At 36.5% G+C, this 17820-nt stretch overlaps 1 protein-coding gene across 1 annotated transcript; it reads right to left on the bottom strand.

Annotated features, from left to right (window-relative positions):
• Nucleotides 1-5002: 5002 nt before the first annotated feature.
• On the bottom strand, nt 5003-8667 carry LOC147493917 (uncharacterized). The gene is made up of 7 exons (XM_086565916.1): nt 8131-8667; nt 7847-8057; nt 7664-7795; nt 7511-7585; nt 7368-7403; nt 5574-5708; nt 5003-5294 (listed from the first exon to the last, which is right to left on the bottom strand). The coding sequence occupies exons 3-7, from the start codon at nt 7712-7714 to the stop codon at nt 5175-5177; spliced, it is 417 nt and encodes a 138-aa protein (XP_086422042.1). The 5' UTR covers nt 7715-7795; nt 7847-8057; nt 8131-8667; the 3' UTR covers nt 5003-5174.
• Between the last annotated feature and the right edge of the window lie 9153 nt (nt 8668-17820).

Genomic DNA, 17820 nt, shown 5'->3' with positions numbered 1-17820 from the left:
TTTTTGCAAATCCAGGTTCAAGATCAACATACTAGAAAGGAGATGAAGGCTGGCGAAAACCAATGAACTTCACGAGAACCCGGACGGGCGACCCGAACTTGACTTTGGGCGTGGCCACTCACCTCCGGACATAGGGGTCCCATTTTTTCCAGTTCAGTTGGTTTTGATGGATAGTTGCACACGAGCCCAAATTTTGTAATAGAGTAGGTGAAATCAGTAGAATTTGTTTGTAATAGTTAGAGATAAAAAGAAAAAATGAAAAAACAAATTAGGAAAAATTGGTTTTGATTGATTTCTTATGATGAATATGAGTTAAACTTGGTTTAAGTTATATATTTTAAAGGGATTAGAGTTTTAATTACCTTGGGAAGTTCAAGTGTGTGAGGAAAGTTATGGATCATAGCTCACACATTTTGAATCAACTTGGTAATCAACACTCTAAGTCCATTTGACTCTAGTTAATCTAGTTTATCAATCTAAAACTAGTTAATCTATTATATTAGTATAATATTAGTTTAGTGTTAAGTTTAGGCCCTTGAAGGCAAATTTGTCTAAATTATCAAAACCCCAACTTGTGTGCTTTTTAAGTAGGCCTTTATTGTAACTTAAAATAGGGTAAAGCTCGAACAGTTAGGCCTGATTCTCATATCATGCGCCAACCGACGACATCTTCTCCTCAAACAGCGTGTAAGCACGACTTAAGAGGTAAATTTTAAACCTCCTCGAAGCCCAAGTAAGAGTATACCTTGCATATTCAAGCATGCTTATGTGATTGTTTGAAATTTACTTTCCGTACTGTAATTTACATTTGCGTATAAGGATGAACCCGAGCCATAACAACCATTGGGAAGTTATTACCCAATGTAGGTAAATTGGATGTTTCTTGATTCTTGAAAGCCCTAGACCAAAAAAATTAATTAAAATCAATCAACTAGAGCCCAAAGTAGTCACGCTCCTACAGAAAAGGACAAAAATATAGCCACGAGGATTTAAAGTAATCAGTTACCAGATTCCAGTGGACCAACTACCTTCCTCACTCCCCTCTCCCAGATTTATCGTGAGTGAGATTCTTGGTATCACACCACTTGGTGAAGTGACTGCCTATCCCTTTTGAGACGTGTAGTAAAGCCATCCTAGTCTCGCGCCCAATTGTTCCTCTGAACAGGGCATAGTAAATTACAGACCAAAGCAAAGTTTTCAAAAATCCAAAAAAATGAATTTCTACTGTTTGTGCATCATTATTGATTAAGCATTCCTGTCTTATCAATATGCATCGCAACCATCATGGAATTACAATGCAAACCTAGAACCTTGTTATTTTTGAGGAAGTCCTTATCACTGGTTATCCCATTGTCCATCATATACCGAATTCGAGTCTACTACAGGAAATTCTTTCGATTACGATCTTTAATTTTCAAACTTCCATAGTACCCCATACACTCAAGAATTTTCCAATCATGCCGACAATTCATGGAGTTCCATCACAAATAGTTAACCACCATTCACATATGGTCAGTTAGAGTACGGCTTCACCCAAAACCCATTACAATTCACATCACCATCTATATCAAACTCATATTACACTACACCATCCATCATAGACTAACTCTACCAGGAAATAGCCAAACAAACAATACTAACTCAGCAAATAGCAACTACCTTATGTTTTGTCTAATATGATTCAAAAGAGGCCACATCTGAGACTATTATTCTTCCCACCAATCTAGAACATATCAAACAAGAGAAACAAGGTGTTACTATAACAAACCCAATTGTTAAAGCCTATCCTGATAGTTCCGACCAGTTACATCCCCATCAACCTCCACCTGACTACCATGAGAATTCCAAATCTTATAAAGATGACTATATGCCCGAAGTCACAGTTTCTCTTACATGCCTTAATGCATCATCACCTATAAATAAGAAAACTCTAGCAGAAGAAACTCAAGAGCATGTATTGGACTCGACACATTTGGAAAATGGCATTGAGAAAATTTATGAAGATCTAGGCAGAGATGACAAAGAAAATGAAGTGCTTGGAAAAGAGGAAATAAAATCTATGGTGGAAAGTGGATTTCAATTTAGTTTTGCCATTAAAGACTTATCGATGGAACAAATTTGTGACATCCTTACTATTACAGATATGAACCACAATCTTGTGGAAATGCCAAAACTAGATGAAGAATTCTCTGAGTCCTCGAGATCATGTGAAGAACCATTACCCAACCATCACCATCCCAATTTGACACCTCTTGAAATCCAACCTCAATTCATCAAAAATCCACTAATTTCTGAGGATAGCACCATGAAACCAATTCAAAGAAATCTCACCAGAGACTTAAGCCAATTGCCTTTGAGATCATTCATAATTTTCTAAACCTTTCAATAAAGAGACTTTTGCCCAAAGATACAAACACAAAAGTCTATCATTTCAAAGAGTTGAGAAACACGGTATGTCTTATTCCTTATCAAATGAGCCTCATGAAGGACGTCTACTACCAACCTCTCACTCTTTTGGACAATTCAACTATGATGGGTTATTGCATAAGTTTCATGATAGGTTACACAAACATCATCTTATCATTCTGCATATTACACTCCACATGCTTCATCTCATTTTGTTTGGGGTTGTAGCTTTTATATGTTTTTATGGATTGATCCTCAACTATTTAGATTATTAGTTAATAGCGAGCATAAAGCTTACTCATGTAAGAGAGCACGTCGTCCTATCTAGTCGTACAAGCTGAAGCAACAAGTGACGTGAACGAAGCTGGAGCGCTAAAAACTCTTTCTTAATCAGCCCATCTACGAGGATTGACTCCTCTTTCCCGATGTATTCCTCTCCCATTCCATTCCATCTTTTGCTTGAAGGGGATACATCAATAAGGTAACCGAACCTCTCCACTTTGAGGGTGTGGTTGTAAGTGCCACAGCCTTGAGTCCATAGTATATCTTGTGCATTCCACGTTTGCACTTTTACTCGTCATTTGAGTAGTGTACCCTTATGGAGCAAGTATACAATTTTTCTTTTCTTTATTTTACACTTCTTTTTAGAATAGCTTTTATATTCCTGTCATTTACAATTCATGTCTTTATTTTAATTTCCCTGCTTTCTATTTTTACGTTTTCTGTCTTACATAAGCATTTTTCTTTCAATCTCACATTTGATGAGTAGTAGTTTTCCTCTATAAAGAAGAGATGTGAAATAAAGTAGAGGGCAATGGCAATTGAGTGAAGGTGTCTTCACGGTTGCCTCTCATGGTTGTTTAGCATGTCTTGTCTTCCACCAGGGCATGCCATACCGTCAGGATGGTTAGCAAATTTGGAGCCCTTGATTTTGAAAACTTTTTCCTTCTATGGGTGATTTCTAATTCTTTTGAGCTTCGTCTTTCTCTCTGGTTGGAATGGCTTTAACAAGGGCTAACTAGAGAGTAGGAGAGGAGAGACTAGATTATCTAGAAATAGAGCTAGTCCTCTTCACTAAATTTGCCTAATTGGAAAACAAGAGGTGGAAGATCTAGGGAGGCCAAACCATGGGATGGTTCTTAATTAGAATCACTTAATTTCAAGTACCTTCTATTGGGAGAATCACTTTCATCATAGTGATTTTTCTTAGTAGTTTTATAGTTTATATTTTTCTGTCATAGTAATTTAGGAACATAAAAACCAAAAAGCCAAAAACAAATGTTTCTTTCTTTCTTTAATAAAATTGTTTGTTTTCACCGCGCTATTAATGATAGATTCTCAATACATCAATAGTTAAATGATTTTTCAAAATGGGCAATGGATTTTACACAAACCAACCCCTAGAACAATGCAATCTAGGGACGGTTTGTGATCAGCTTTGCTTACTAAGGGTTGCCTATATCACCGAGCTATTCACCCGGGTCAGGACATTCCATGTCTTGCGCAGTAAATCCCCCAACTCGCGTAGCTGAAGCTCTGTCTGTCTAGATTGGGTTTGCCACAGAGCCGACATGAAAGTTGCCTAAGATTATCTGTTATGATTTGTTTTAAAGTAAGTAACATCTAGAATCACTGCTTTTGAGTACGAGTCTCTTAAAACATCTCTCCATAGTTTTTAAAACCAGGAGATATAAAAATGAAAGTTATATGTCCGGAGTAACCAAAATGATACCGGATTAACGTATAATTTTATCTTCTTGGCAAAATCTCTTTATGGATAGGGATATATTTTGAATGAGAAAACCAACTATAAAAAAGAACGATATGTCTCCAAATGAGAATTAAACAAATAGAGTAACACAAAGTGATACTATTATCTATTTAATTCTATCTTTTGCCTCCACCTCCACTACACCATAACAGGCTATTTGCAACGGCAAAAAAGCGTTGCTAATAATTTTTGCAACGCTTTTTAAGCGTTGCAAATATGGCGTCGGTAAAGTGTTGGAAATATTTGCAACGCTTTAAAAGCGTTGCAAATAGAAATTTCCAACGCTTAAAAAGTTGCAAACAGAAATTCAAAGCGTTGCAAACAGAAATTTCCAACGCTTAAAAAGCGTTGCAAACAGAAATTCAAAGCGTTGCAAACAGAAATTTCCAACGCTTAAAAAGCGTTGCAAACAGAAATTCAAAGCGTTGCAAACAGAAATTTCCATAATTTAAAATTCATTTGTAACGGTTATAAACCGTTGCTGATAGGTTGCTAATAAAAAAAAATAATTTCTCATATTTTGTAGCGAGACCAAATTTTAAACCTACAATAACCAATGAATACAAGAATCCAATGAATACAAAAATGGTTTAGACAAATATATATATAGCTACAAACTCACTCCAAACTGAAGCAAACAAAATTAAGGACAGAAAGCAAACTCCTGGCCTTTGAAAGCAGTGTCGGATAGAGTTCAACTACCAATATTCTAACAAGAAGCATTGGCCTTTTGATTCCATTTATCGCCAGATCCAGTCCCTTACCACCGTAAATTATCTGGTCGAGTACTTCGCTAATTGCAAATATCAAGCAGCGGTTTTCAAGTACGCCAAAAAAAGAAATTCTATTTTCACTAACAACAAGCGGTCATAATGCGAAAACCAAAATTCCAAGATTATAACAAGTATAGTTAACTATAGGTCGCATACAAAACCCTTAAAGCGTATCTTTATAAACGTCAGGATCTAAAGCTACTAATTACCACCAAGGCAAAGAACTATTTATATCTGTATGGACATTGTTTTGAAGCAATCAAGCCTAGCTTGCGGGTTCGATATGGCTCTGTACAATAGTCCGCAAACCCCTCTTGACAAATCAATTCTTCAGTTGTGCGTCCCTGTTGCACAAAGAATGTTTATCAGTTCAATTCTATAGTGTGAGTCGGGATGCTAATATGATTATAGCAACACTGTGATATATTGAACGTGGCATCATTAACCACACTGCACGCAACTAATCTATTCTTATTACCAGTGGATACATGCTAGAAAGCAATCTAAAGGCTTCTCATTTCCATATTATGTTATTGAGAGCTTTAACATACCCTTCACAACTTCCTAAAAACATGCATGTGGCAAGAGAAAGTCAAACTATAATGAGATGCACGAAAACTTGCAGATTCAACTAAATCATCTGCGTCCAGACCAAATACGCAACTGGTTCCAGGCCCCTGTATCCTACTACCACACCTTGAGCAGTTGCATGCATCAGAGGATGAACTTGGCGTGGGATCACCATACCAGTCACTTCCCTATATATAAAAGTGAGTCGAGCAAAGGCCAATAAAGCAAGTATGTAATAAGATAATTTCAATTACTACTAGGTTGCCCTTGGATTCAAACCGCACTTGCAAATGGGAGTAGTAATCTTGTAGTAGAAATAGAAGCATAGCCTTGACATGAAAATTCCTATTGTGTGGAATTATATGTGCAGTAAAACGAGAACTTAGCTATGACTTTAACCTAAACCGGTCTATAAGTTCATTCCAAGAATTTTGCTAAACCTCGAGGCGCCTTTTTACACACGAGAAGTTAGACTACTAGTTACTTATTATGTATATTAGAACTATGCATGGAGTTTTGGAGGTTCATGGCACAAGCAACAATAACAAACAAAACGCAAGTGTACACAATGATATACATGAATTCTAACAGAGTAAAGATTTGTGTCTCTTCTTCACTTAATATCATACAATGATCGAAAGCGATATTAAAACGACTTCAAATGCACAAATATCTTATAAACCCCAAATATGTCCAATTTTGAATGCATTATTAAGAAAATACGACACTCCACAAGACAATACTAGCTTGCTATCACAGTCCGCAAGACATGACACAGCACAACCTTCTCTTGCTAATTCACTATCCCTGTTCACCATATTAATGCACTAGCTTGTTTACATCATTGAGTAAATGCATCCAAATGAGAAAAAGAAACTTCGAAGGACATGTTAATTGTTCAAATAACAACAAGAATATTAGAAACACAAAAAGTGAAGCCCACTTCATCGGATGTGTAGGCACGATTAAGTAGTTGACAATAGAGGAAAAAGAGAACAAAGATGCTCGAGATTTAACCGACCAATAAGAGGGTTCATATTATGGACTTCCTAGGCTATCATCCATCGAAGAAGTGTGGATTGTGTTTGTGTGTGTGCTGCTCACAATAAGTCATAGTGACTTGTGAACAAAACAGTTTCACAAGCATGCCCCAAAGACGACAAACACCTATCTCACAAGCATTACTTAATGTAAGTCCCCCGCCTTCCAAATTCGACGGATGGATTTTTTTTTTTTTTTTGTACTATATATTTCTTTTTTCAATGCATTGATCCCGCTAGCATAGCCTGCTTGATAATTATGACTTAATTTATTATTACTTCTGTAGCTTTTTAATCGCTTTCCGAAAAGATAATTTACGATGTGATCTTCTCTTACATTCTGAGAACAAGTGGAAGAGGTTTGTTTGAAGTCATTCATAATAGGTTTCGGTTCATGATAAAAGGTCATTAAATCTAAATTAAATAACAAAGAAAAATGACCAACAACACCAAGGATCAACAAAAATGAGCCATGAACACAACGACGTGGATCAATCATATGCCATATCCCAACATTTACATAACACAGCCTTTTTCATTATCTTAAAAAGCTGAATCAGAGTAAGTCATGTATAAACAGAAACTTCTCTTGTGATTAACAACAAATAACCTCAATGTATAAGATAGTACACATTAACGCAAATCAACACACATGTTATCTAAAAGTAATTCATTCATTGATTTTTCCATTAAGAACCAAGTATGAAACAGAGCATTAGATGAAATTAAATCATATACATGAACACTACCCATGAACAATAGTACTAAAAAGGCAGCTAAAAAAGAGAGATGGTGAGAAATACTTACAATAGCACACAAAATCTTACGGTTGATGCATATCATCTGCAAAAAATTTAAAAAAATACTTGACGATCAACAAGATTATATGAACAAATGACTTTACAAACCAATATTTCTTCCATATCAAAACAGTAAAACCAAAATATTACCTTGATGTTATCAAAATGTCCTCCACGTAGATTCTTAAGCCCAGATTTCGCCATTCTTTCACCAAAACAAAGTTTCTGTTTTCAAAATGAAGAACAACAACTAAGAAAAACAGTACTAATAACACAATATCTCTTCAAGTCAATAAACATTACCTTGTAGTCAATATAATCATCATCACGTCCAAGTTCTTTGCTAGTCTTCATTTTTTGTTTTTTAAGGATAGAAGAAAACTATGAGGATATTGAAAACTTTAATGATATCAGTGACGAGAATTTTGAAAAAGATTATACGGAAAAATGGACGAACAAAATGATAAACATGAAGTTGTGAATAAAAGACGTCTCCAATTAGAAGAAAGAAGATACGGTCATAAAGATGAACGAAAGAAAATAAGAGATTGCCCACTACAAGATGAATAAGAGTTGATGAAGTAGAGAAACAGTAAGAAGTTAAAAAGAAGTAGGAAGTAATGAGTATAGATACAAGGAAGATAAGAAGGTACCCAAAACGTTGATACAAGGTGTACGAGACCATTTTCTCATTAACCTGAAATATATATATATCAATCAATAGAAAAATGACTTAACGAAATTCGAAAAAAAAAAAAACTTAAACTTGCCTTATCGAAATTATTTGGTGCGATTCTTGTTCGAATTTTGAAGGTACCAAGTAGAAGCAATTGAGAGAGGTGAAGAAGAAGAAGAAGCCCATAGGAAATCAATGATCAATGCAAATCCAAGAAGAGCGGCCAATACTAAGAAGAGCACCAGTTTTGAGGAAATGCTACTGCTCTTCCCAGTTGTTCTAGCCATTTATAGGTCTCTGCAAATTGGCCTGTCACATTGAAAGTTTATAGATCCGGTTCCAGCCGCAGATTGATTTGGGCCTAATTAAATACCCATGAGCTAAAGGCCCCATTCTTATTTTGGACTCAGCCCAAGAGGATTGTGTGCCTTCTATTGAGTCTCGACAATTATAAGATAAGAGCATCCAGTATGTCTACTAATTCTAAACAACTCCCTAGCCATAAGCTAAACAAGAAAAACTCAATAGAAGACAACTAATGCCACGTCATACAACAACCTCTCTACTACGGGTCTTCCTCCACAATTGAACCCAAGAACTCTAACAGAAATTGATGACCACAAGCATTTGTGTCATTGCGCATTTACAACAAATCACAATCAAGATCTAGGAGCTCATCCAAGAACAAGACGTAAGAATCCAGTAGCAAGCAAAGACAGCCACACCACAGCCGAATTAGACGCCAATGGATTGGCACCAGATAACATTATACCAACAAAGGAACGACATACAACTAGCTACGTCTAACTTTATAAGGTGTAAGAGACCAAACGTGTCTAACTTTATAAGGTGTACGAGACAAAACGTTTTGGGTACCTTCGTATTCAGCATTTTCTAAGTTATATAAGAGTAATGCTTATCGCGATAAGAAGAGGAAGATCGCTCGTTAGTAGTACGAGTTCTCCTGGATCTAGGAGGAGGAGGAGTCCTACACCTACTCCTGCTCCTGCTTCTGCTTCTGCTTCTGCTTCGGCTCATGCTCCTACTGCTATCCATACTCATAACTCCTCCTTCTTCTTCACCTCTTTCTCAGCAAAACCAAACTTCCTTCCACCTCCACCTTCCTGTCCACATCACCACAAAATCAAACCACCTCCATAATAAGTCCATATCATCCATCTTCTTTTTTAAACACACTTAAACTATACTCAATCCCCACACACTTAAACAAATTAGAATTTAAGTACTAACAATAAGCCCATGTATTAAGAAATAAATAAATATATATATATATATATATATATATATATATATATATATATATATATATATATATATATAGTTTATAATAAAAATTTCCCAATCTATGAATCTAAACGACTTCTTTCTTCGTTTTTAAGCAATAACTTACGGTCATAGCAAAGAGTCGAAGATTCTCAATCGATCTTATGAAGAAAAGAAGAAGCGAGGAGATAAAAAGTCGACTGAGCATGATGGAGGTTTGGTTCAATGTGCTTTCTAAACAATGGGAAAATGTTGTCAATGAGGGAATCCAAAGAACACGAATCCCCAATGTCATACCAAGACTTTGGAAAGCAAACTAAAATGAACACCCCAACCCTTATATCTAGCAAAGAATGCAGCTTTGAGTGTAAAGCATAAGTGCCATCGACAACTACCTACAGAGGATGTACAAATTTAGTAAGTAACCACATGCTAACAACAAAATAGTTGCTTGCAAAAATTTTTGAATCTTACCACCCCTCAGTAGTACTCTTTAATGTCTTTGAACCAACACGCCTCTTTTCTTGGAAATCAAAGCGGAGGCATCACCGCGATCTTTTCCTTTCATCAAATCCTCGATTCAACATACAAGCCCTGTTCAATTTGTCTCTCGAATCTGAAAATTAGGTTTTGAGGAGTCGCGAAAATAATGCGGCGGTGAGAGAGAGAAAGAGGAGAGAAAAAAAAAGTTATGTTTTATATTTCGATTTTTTTCGTTTATCTCTGTTCGCGAAATTTTTAAGTTTGTAACACTTCTCCAACGCTTTTTAAGCGTTAGCAATTAATTCCAGAAATTCACCCAAATAAAGCAACGCTTTACAACATTTCCAACGCTAAATAAGCGTTGGAAACTTACTAATGCTAAATAAGCGTTGCAAATCAAAAAAGGTGCGTGTTGCAAATATCCTATTATGGTGTAGTGCTCTCTATTTTGTCTCGAGAATCTGACGTTAAAAGACTCAAAAATTTCCAAAAATTTTAAATATTTCCTTTTTTAAAAATCTTTCCCCTCTCGTTTAAATCTTTTCCCCTTCTAAATCTTTCTCGTTTATGAAAAACTTTTCAAAACTGTCTTCTGTAGCAAACAAAAACCCTCCACCTAGCAAGACTAGATGGATTAGTTTCAATGATCGTGTGCAAGCACTTCCTAGAGAATTGCAGCTTAAGATATGGACACATATACCGAAAATCATTCCTGGTTTAGGTAAGAGTTCATACGCACGTAAGAGACGAGCTAAGAGAGAAGGCTGGTGATTGAATTGTCAAACACCAACTTGCCCCGGTCTTCAACCTTATAATAATTCTATTTACAAAGTCTACATGTGTTATCCCCCAGTGCATTACGCTCGGTCTAGGAGAGTAATCCAGCCATCTGGTTGGGATTGACTCAAGTTTTCAAAAAGTTCCAAGTCTTGGGGATCTGACTTAAAACGACCCACTTTTTTAAAAAAATTGTCAAACTTATTCAAAACCCAAAAAAATTAATTAAAATTTTCTTTCTGTTATCTGTACATATTTCTTTATAGTTCCTGTACAATTCTTTCCATCATATGTTTTTCATCCACCATTGGATGTGAGTGTACCCTATACCATTGTGTTGCATTTTCGATGCTGATCGTTTGGATACCTCACGAGTCAAAATCGGATGAGTAATGATGCACGGATCGGCTCTTGAAGTTGGCAAGGCACTGAGGACAAGATCGAATTTCCTAAATTCATTTGGGCTTGGGCCAAAATTTCATATTCTTAAAATTGGCACGTGCCTCGCGACGCGTGCCACAAAACCATTAAGCCCATGCAACCACCCACTTCCTTTCTTCTCCATCACGAAATCCCCCAACCCTAGTCGCCTTCCACTCAACTCCGCTCTCCTAGCTCAGCAAGGACGATAAGTAAACCTCAACACACCTCCATCCAATTTTTTCACAACCTTCCCCATTTTCAACCCCCATTCCAACTCAATCCCCTAATTTTTAAATCCCTACTCTAAATGGCTTGAGTTCTTAAAATCGTGCTAGAGCAAAATTTTCAAGACCTCTTCTATTCCAATTTGTTTGAAGTGCACTTCAAGGTTGAGATCGAAGAAGAGGATGGGAACCCTTGGTTTTGTTGGAAGATGCAGTTTATTCTCCCTCTCTTACTCTTTCATTTTATAACTGCATGCTTAGAGGGGAGGATGACCGCGATTACGTTTGTTAAGGATGGCCGCTCACTGGAGCTCACCAAGGAGGTGGTGAGTGGAGTTATGGGAATTCCTCTGAAAGCTTATGTTCAGACGGAACAATCCTCAAACGGAAAGTCCATTGACGTGATGATGATAGAGATGCTTCTTGAGGGGTGAAAACCCCAAGTCTCTCGAGCTTACGAGTTCGCCTCTGAAGGAACCCGCTTAGCAAGATATCTCAAGAGACAAAGATACATACAACCCGCTAGGCTCGCCAAGCCTTAACCGGATATAGGTAAGGCGATGCTTCATCTTTTATAGGTTCTTTAAGAACAGAAGAATAGCTTCTGCATCATCTCCTTTATCTTCGAGCAACTCTGTAAACCGAAGAAGTCAACTGCCCCTCAACCAGTGCTGGTCACCAAGATCATGCAACACTCCAAGCCATAGACGCCCTAGTGGAGGTCAAGGATGCTACCACAAGTCCTATCTATGCCCACTGCATCCAAAAGTCATGGCTACCACCTGATGATAGGGTTATATACTAAAAGCATTACTTTTGTATTAACTCTAATTCTTTATATTTTGAATGAGAATCATATGGGCAAATGTTATGCATATTATATATGTTATTAGATATATGCATGTGTCTAATACTTTATGTTGTAGATGAAATGGTGTGAACACACAGAAGATCATATCATCAGTACCTTATAAAGTATAAGTAATCGTTCACAACCTAGATGGATTTGGACAAACCATTGGTACGGTTGTAGTATAATCTGGTATTAGTCTATCTTGACTATAGGATTACACTAGTACACTTTGTGTGTATTGAACAGGACCAAGTGAGGTTGTTTCTCTTTATACTGACTGTATAAGAGAACAAACACCTCTGTTATTATAGATGCTTGCCCTCCTAATCCGGATATAATAACGGGCACTTATATGCATTGTACATTACTTTAAATCATCAATGAGTGAGATTCATTTGTGAATCAACAAACTCGATGGATTGGGTAATGACATTGTATGTAAGGTGTGATGTTGATTATAGAAGGAATCTGTGTCCCGTAAGAAGTCGGGCTGATGATGTCCCCTTGAGGAGCTCATAAAGATTGTCATGTAAACCTTGCAGATGGATTTATTCTGACATGACAATGAGGTTGAGTGGTACTACTCAAGGACATAAGAAGTTGATTAATGTAGTTGTCAGTAACTTGACAACATCAATGGACATTCGATATCTTAAACACGGGGAGATCCACAAGCATATAATATGGAGCCCATAAATGCTGACACGTAATTTGGGATTAGGGCGGTAGTGCAACAATGGCCTTTAGTGGAATAAGCCATTTGTTGATGGACTTGGGCCGTGTGTTCTGGGTGAACATGGGAAGCCCAAGCCCGTCAGGAGGCCCAACCCTAATTTCTCCTCATGGTCCCTGTTGTAGCCTATAAATAGAATCCTTTTTCTCTTGACCGAAATGACTATTCACTGGAATATAAAAGAGAGGCAAGGAAAGATAGATCCAAAATTGGATCTAGTTTTGTGAGAAAGAAAGGGGTTGGTAGATCGTTGCCCACACAACTTCCAATCTATTATAAAGGAATACAACAGAAGATCAAGGGGTTGATTTCGGATTTCATAAAGCTATTGGATTCTCAGAGATTACATCTTAGTCGATTCTAAAAGGTATGTTTTCTATCCAAAACCGTGAACCCCATTAATTCCATTTTGCGGCGTAGGTTTTAAGTAGTTTGTAGAAATTTGCATTCTAAAATAACGGTTCCTACACACCGCCGCTAGAGCATTGAGCAAGCAAGCACCCGACCCGAAGGTGGATTACTTCATTTGAAGATACCACTTGACAGTTCACTCAGCCCATGGATGGAATTCACTTCCTCTATGGAGGACAGAGGATTCTGCACTCATATCTCCACCAGCTCAGGGAGACTCAACAAAACATCATAACTGAACAGCAGATTATCCGAGCGGAACAGGATACCCTCAGAGAGGAGTAGCGATTCTTCCAGCAGGAGCAGCGACATTTTCAACACAGTGTCACTAAAGCACTACAGAGCATCAGAGATGTGCTCTTACGTAGTGATAGACATGTCAGGCCTAGACGTCAATAAGGAGAAGGATCTTCTAGACATCGAGATCAGTCATGCACGGATTCTGACTAGGATTCCTAGTGTACGTATAGTTGCATGGATCTATTAATTTTTTCTATTTCTTTTTCACATGTATGACGTAGTATAAGTTTAATTTTATGCTTAATATTATCTGCTTGTTTTATTTTGTTTTGTTTTTCTTGTAGAATTTAGTATATGAGTAGAAGGTAAAATAGATACATCATGCCAAATTTTTCCTTTTTTCTTTCATGCATGTTTTCAAAAATACAAAAACCCAAAAAGATTTTATAGTAGAATAAATATCCCTAGTTTAATAAACCTTGTATTTCTCGTTCTATATCAAACAACCCATGCCCCAAACTTATTTGGGGGTGGCGTATTTTCATAATGAAGAACATAATACAGGTGTATCGCCGTTTTTGCTCATGTTTCTATGGTAATCTCTTTTCTTATTTCTTCATACCTTGAGGACAAGCATACTTCTAGATGGTATTTTCTATATACCATTTTGCAACATTTTGTAACATTTTGCAAAAAGTAGGCATTTTCTATATAATAGTATCTTTCTTCCTTTCTAAAATTTTTTCGAAAAAAACCAAAAATATTTTTCCGTTTAGTATTAAAAAGTCTTGTTTTCTTTTTCTAGGATGAATAAAAAGTTTAGAAGTCTCATTATACCAATAGAGTAAAGATTTGTTCTTCGTACTTAGACTAATATACGTATAATAGTTTCTACATCTTTTCATGAATGGTATGCATCAGCATTTGTTTGTATATAGCAGTGAGTTTCTGAAGCCAAGGTTAGAACAATTAAGGGTTATTTAGCTTTTGGCCCCACTTTATGTATAGATATTAGCATTTGGCTCTCCTAAGTTGGTTTATTCATTTTTGGCCCCAGTTTCGTTAGTTAACTCGGTCAACTTTAACTGTTTCGTAGTATATTTTCAAAATGACAACTTTACCCTTCACGTGAGTTGCGCGTGAATCTCGTAAATACTAATTTCGTAAAATTTCAATTTTGAAATCCAATACAAATTTTGTTTCGGCGATATCGATTTAAAAGTCCACTAGTTTAATCTAGATCCTCAATTTTGATATGTTACAGCTCACTGTGCTATCCCAATCTTCCTACAGAGGCACATCACAGGTGCATAAACTTTCTCACGAATAGGAGCAAAGTTTCTCTCAAATTCAGGCGACCAAATCGAACACGCACCCAAGCTTCCAAAACTAAACAAGCCAATCTATCCAAGCTTCCAAAACTAAACAAGCCAATCTATCCATCCTTCCATGATTCCGCATACCACTAGCTCATTGGACCAATCCCATGTTTTCATTCCAACAGAGATGATGAGCCAGAGGAGGGTGTGGTGAACTCGGGAAAGTGAAACCATACGGAAGTGTGATAAAAGTTAAAATGAATAGTCTACCTACGAAATGAACGATGAACTCAAAACGTAAGTAAACTAAACTAATCTTATGATGCTCATATTTATCAAAGTTTTCTCTACTCTCAATCCTATGAGATATAGTGGAGTAGAAAGTTCGTTCCACTCCTAGTGCTCTAGCATGGAATGTTTTCTAATCTAATTAGTCGGTCCTAAGTCAATGAGAGCTTTACGAAGGTGATTACTACGATACTTACTGAATTTGATTACTTGATTTTAACTACTTAATGCTATGGAAATATGATTGTGCTTTGAATCTAGATAAAAGATTAGAGGGAATTGAATCCACCTCGAATCCAACTTAATAGCCTAACATAGATTCTTGTATCCCGATTTTTACGCGTTCTTACGGCAAGAAATTCGAAGTTCTAATCCCTAGTGTTCATGGCATTTCTACCGAAAGTACTAACTAGCATGTGAGGTCGCCCACCCATTCTCATGGCGAATCACACTTTAACCTTCTAGATTAGAATAGATTCTACAATATTTCTACACTATACCACTAAGTTTTCATCAAGGCTTCATCAACCCCTCTGATGGAGGTTTTAGCCTTGAGTCATCAAACCATCATTTCTCATTTCCTTATAACTACACATCATATTAAAATTCTAACTTAACTAAATTAACTAACAATGGTTCAATCTCTTTAAACTGCGGAATGATAATCAACAAGAATTAAAATCAGATCTATAAATTGAAATAACACAATTCGAAATTGAGAAAACAACTATTTTATTTATATAATCAATCAAGAACAATGATTCAAAGACTTAATCTAAAACAAGAATTGAAAATGGAACTAAAGCTTAATTTAATTAATGAAAACAGATCTAGAATTATCTATATTAATTTAGGTCTAACTAGCTACCATTAACTAACTACCATTACAAAGAGCTAAGCTTTTGTTTTTATACATTTAGATCCAAAAATCGTGCATGGGCTTAGAGCCATGTTTTGGGCCAGAGAATCAGGCCCAAAACCCAATTCTTTCAGTCCAAAAAGGCCTCTTCAGCTGCAGTTGGCTTCCACAGACTTTTCGTCCACTTCTGCTCCTCTGATTGGGTCAAGGCTTAGACTATTGGAAAGCTCTTTCCGAACCGGTCGTTTTGACATAAGGTAGGCCCCATTTCGAGATCTGAGTCCAAAGATATGTCCTTTAGAAGTTCTGCTGATTTTGTGTGCTGTTTCAGCCCGCGTCGACTTTTCAGCTTTTGACCGGGCTTTTAGAAAGGCTTTGTCTTCTCGAAACTTGGCCTTTAATCACGGAACTCCTTAGTAACCGACCTTTGCTCCTTTATCTCGCTAAAGTGGCACATTTCGCACATAATGGACTTTGAAGCCTGAAATGCATAAAAACACGTGAATCGTGTTAACTCTTAATTATTACTCGGATAATTGGTCTAAAAGTATGATCTGTTAAAGGGTTAAAACTATAGTTTTGGCCTCTTATCAAACCACCCCCAAACAGCATTTTGCTTGTCCTCAAGCAAAAATGAGAAATTAACATAAGTGACCAAAAATGGAGTTCTATCTACTTCTCGTACGGCCGAAAGGACAGCATTGACCATATGCAACAAGGCCTTAAACCACTAGGAATTCCCTAGTGGATGAGTTATAGCATCGTGAGAGTTTTCCAGTGAAGGTACTCACAAACTTCATCTATACTACAACGACTAATAAATAAAACTATTGTTTCCTTATTCATGCTCCAAACTATCTATACATCTCACTAGCTATGAACAAGAATAACTAAGTCAAAAACCTAAGCTAATATATGCATAATAATCAACTATCTATAATAAACATATATACAATGAGTAATACTATGAAATGTCTAGCAGGTCCGTTTCTGAAATTCGGAATAGCGTCCTTAAGTAGGTTCTCACAATAATAGTCAAGATACAACACTCTGATTTTTCCACTCAAGTTTAGCTACTCTAGTGCGCAGTGTGCACACTTTACCTTACAATCTCAATGACAACAAGGAAGCCAGAGTCGATCAAACACATCTGCCACTTACTATCACACTAGCCTATTCCTAATTGAGCTAGAGTTATTTATTAGGTGTTGTGGGGATTAGGAGATGGTTTAAGAAGGAAGGAAATGGATATTCAAAAAGGACAAGTCTGAGATAATAGAGTCTTCATATTATGTAACTAGAGAAAACCTTGTTATTTACTTTTGCTTCTACACTTTGTTTCCATCCTTAGCCATATTTTTCTTTTTCTTTTCTCTTTTTTTCTTCTTTGGCTTTTGACTCCCTTTTATTCTATTTTTGGAGTTTTTATTTTATTTCTATTTTTATTTTTCTTTTCCTTGGATGGAAACTTCTTTTCTTTATTTTCTGAAGCAATTAACTAACTTTTGTTTACACAGGTTTTTCTCTTCTTCTTTCTTCCTCATTCTATTCTCAGACTTATTCTAAATTGGGTAGGTTGATTTATTTTTATTTTTTTTATTTTGTTTTTGTTTTGTAAATGGGGTAAAGGGATTGTGGTTTATGAAAGGCTAAAGAAAGGCTCGGAGGGGGACTAACTAGGGAAATAATTCATAGGTTTGAATTTTTGGCTATATCGATCCAAAAGGGCCTAAATTCTCGCTTAGGATATGGCATAGTGATCAAGCAAGTGGACGCGTGTGATATCTCTATCCGGATTTTACTTCTCCCTTGTGTCATTTCTCAAATGTTTCGCTCACATAAGGCTTTAGGCTATATTCTCACAGGATTTGTAGAATAAGTACTCTAGCC

Source organism: Coptis chinensis, chromosome 6 (genome assembly GCF_015680905.1).
Source record: "Coptis chinensis isolate HL-2020 chromosome 6, ASM1568090v1, whole genome shotgun sequence".
NCBI lineage: Eukaryota > Viridiplantae > Streptophyta > Magnoliopsida > Ranunculales > Ranunculaceae > Coptis > Coptis chinensis.
This window is presented reverse-complemented; position numbering and strand designations above follow the sequence as displayed.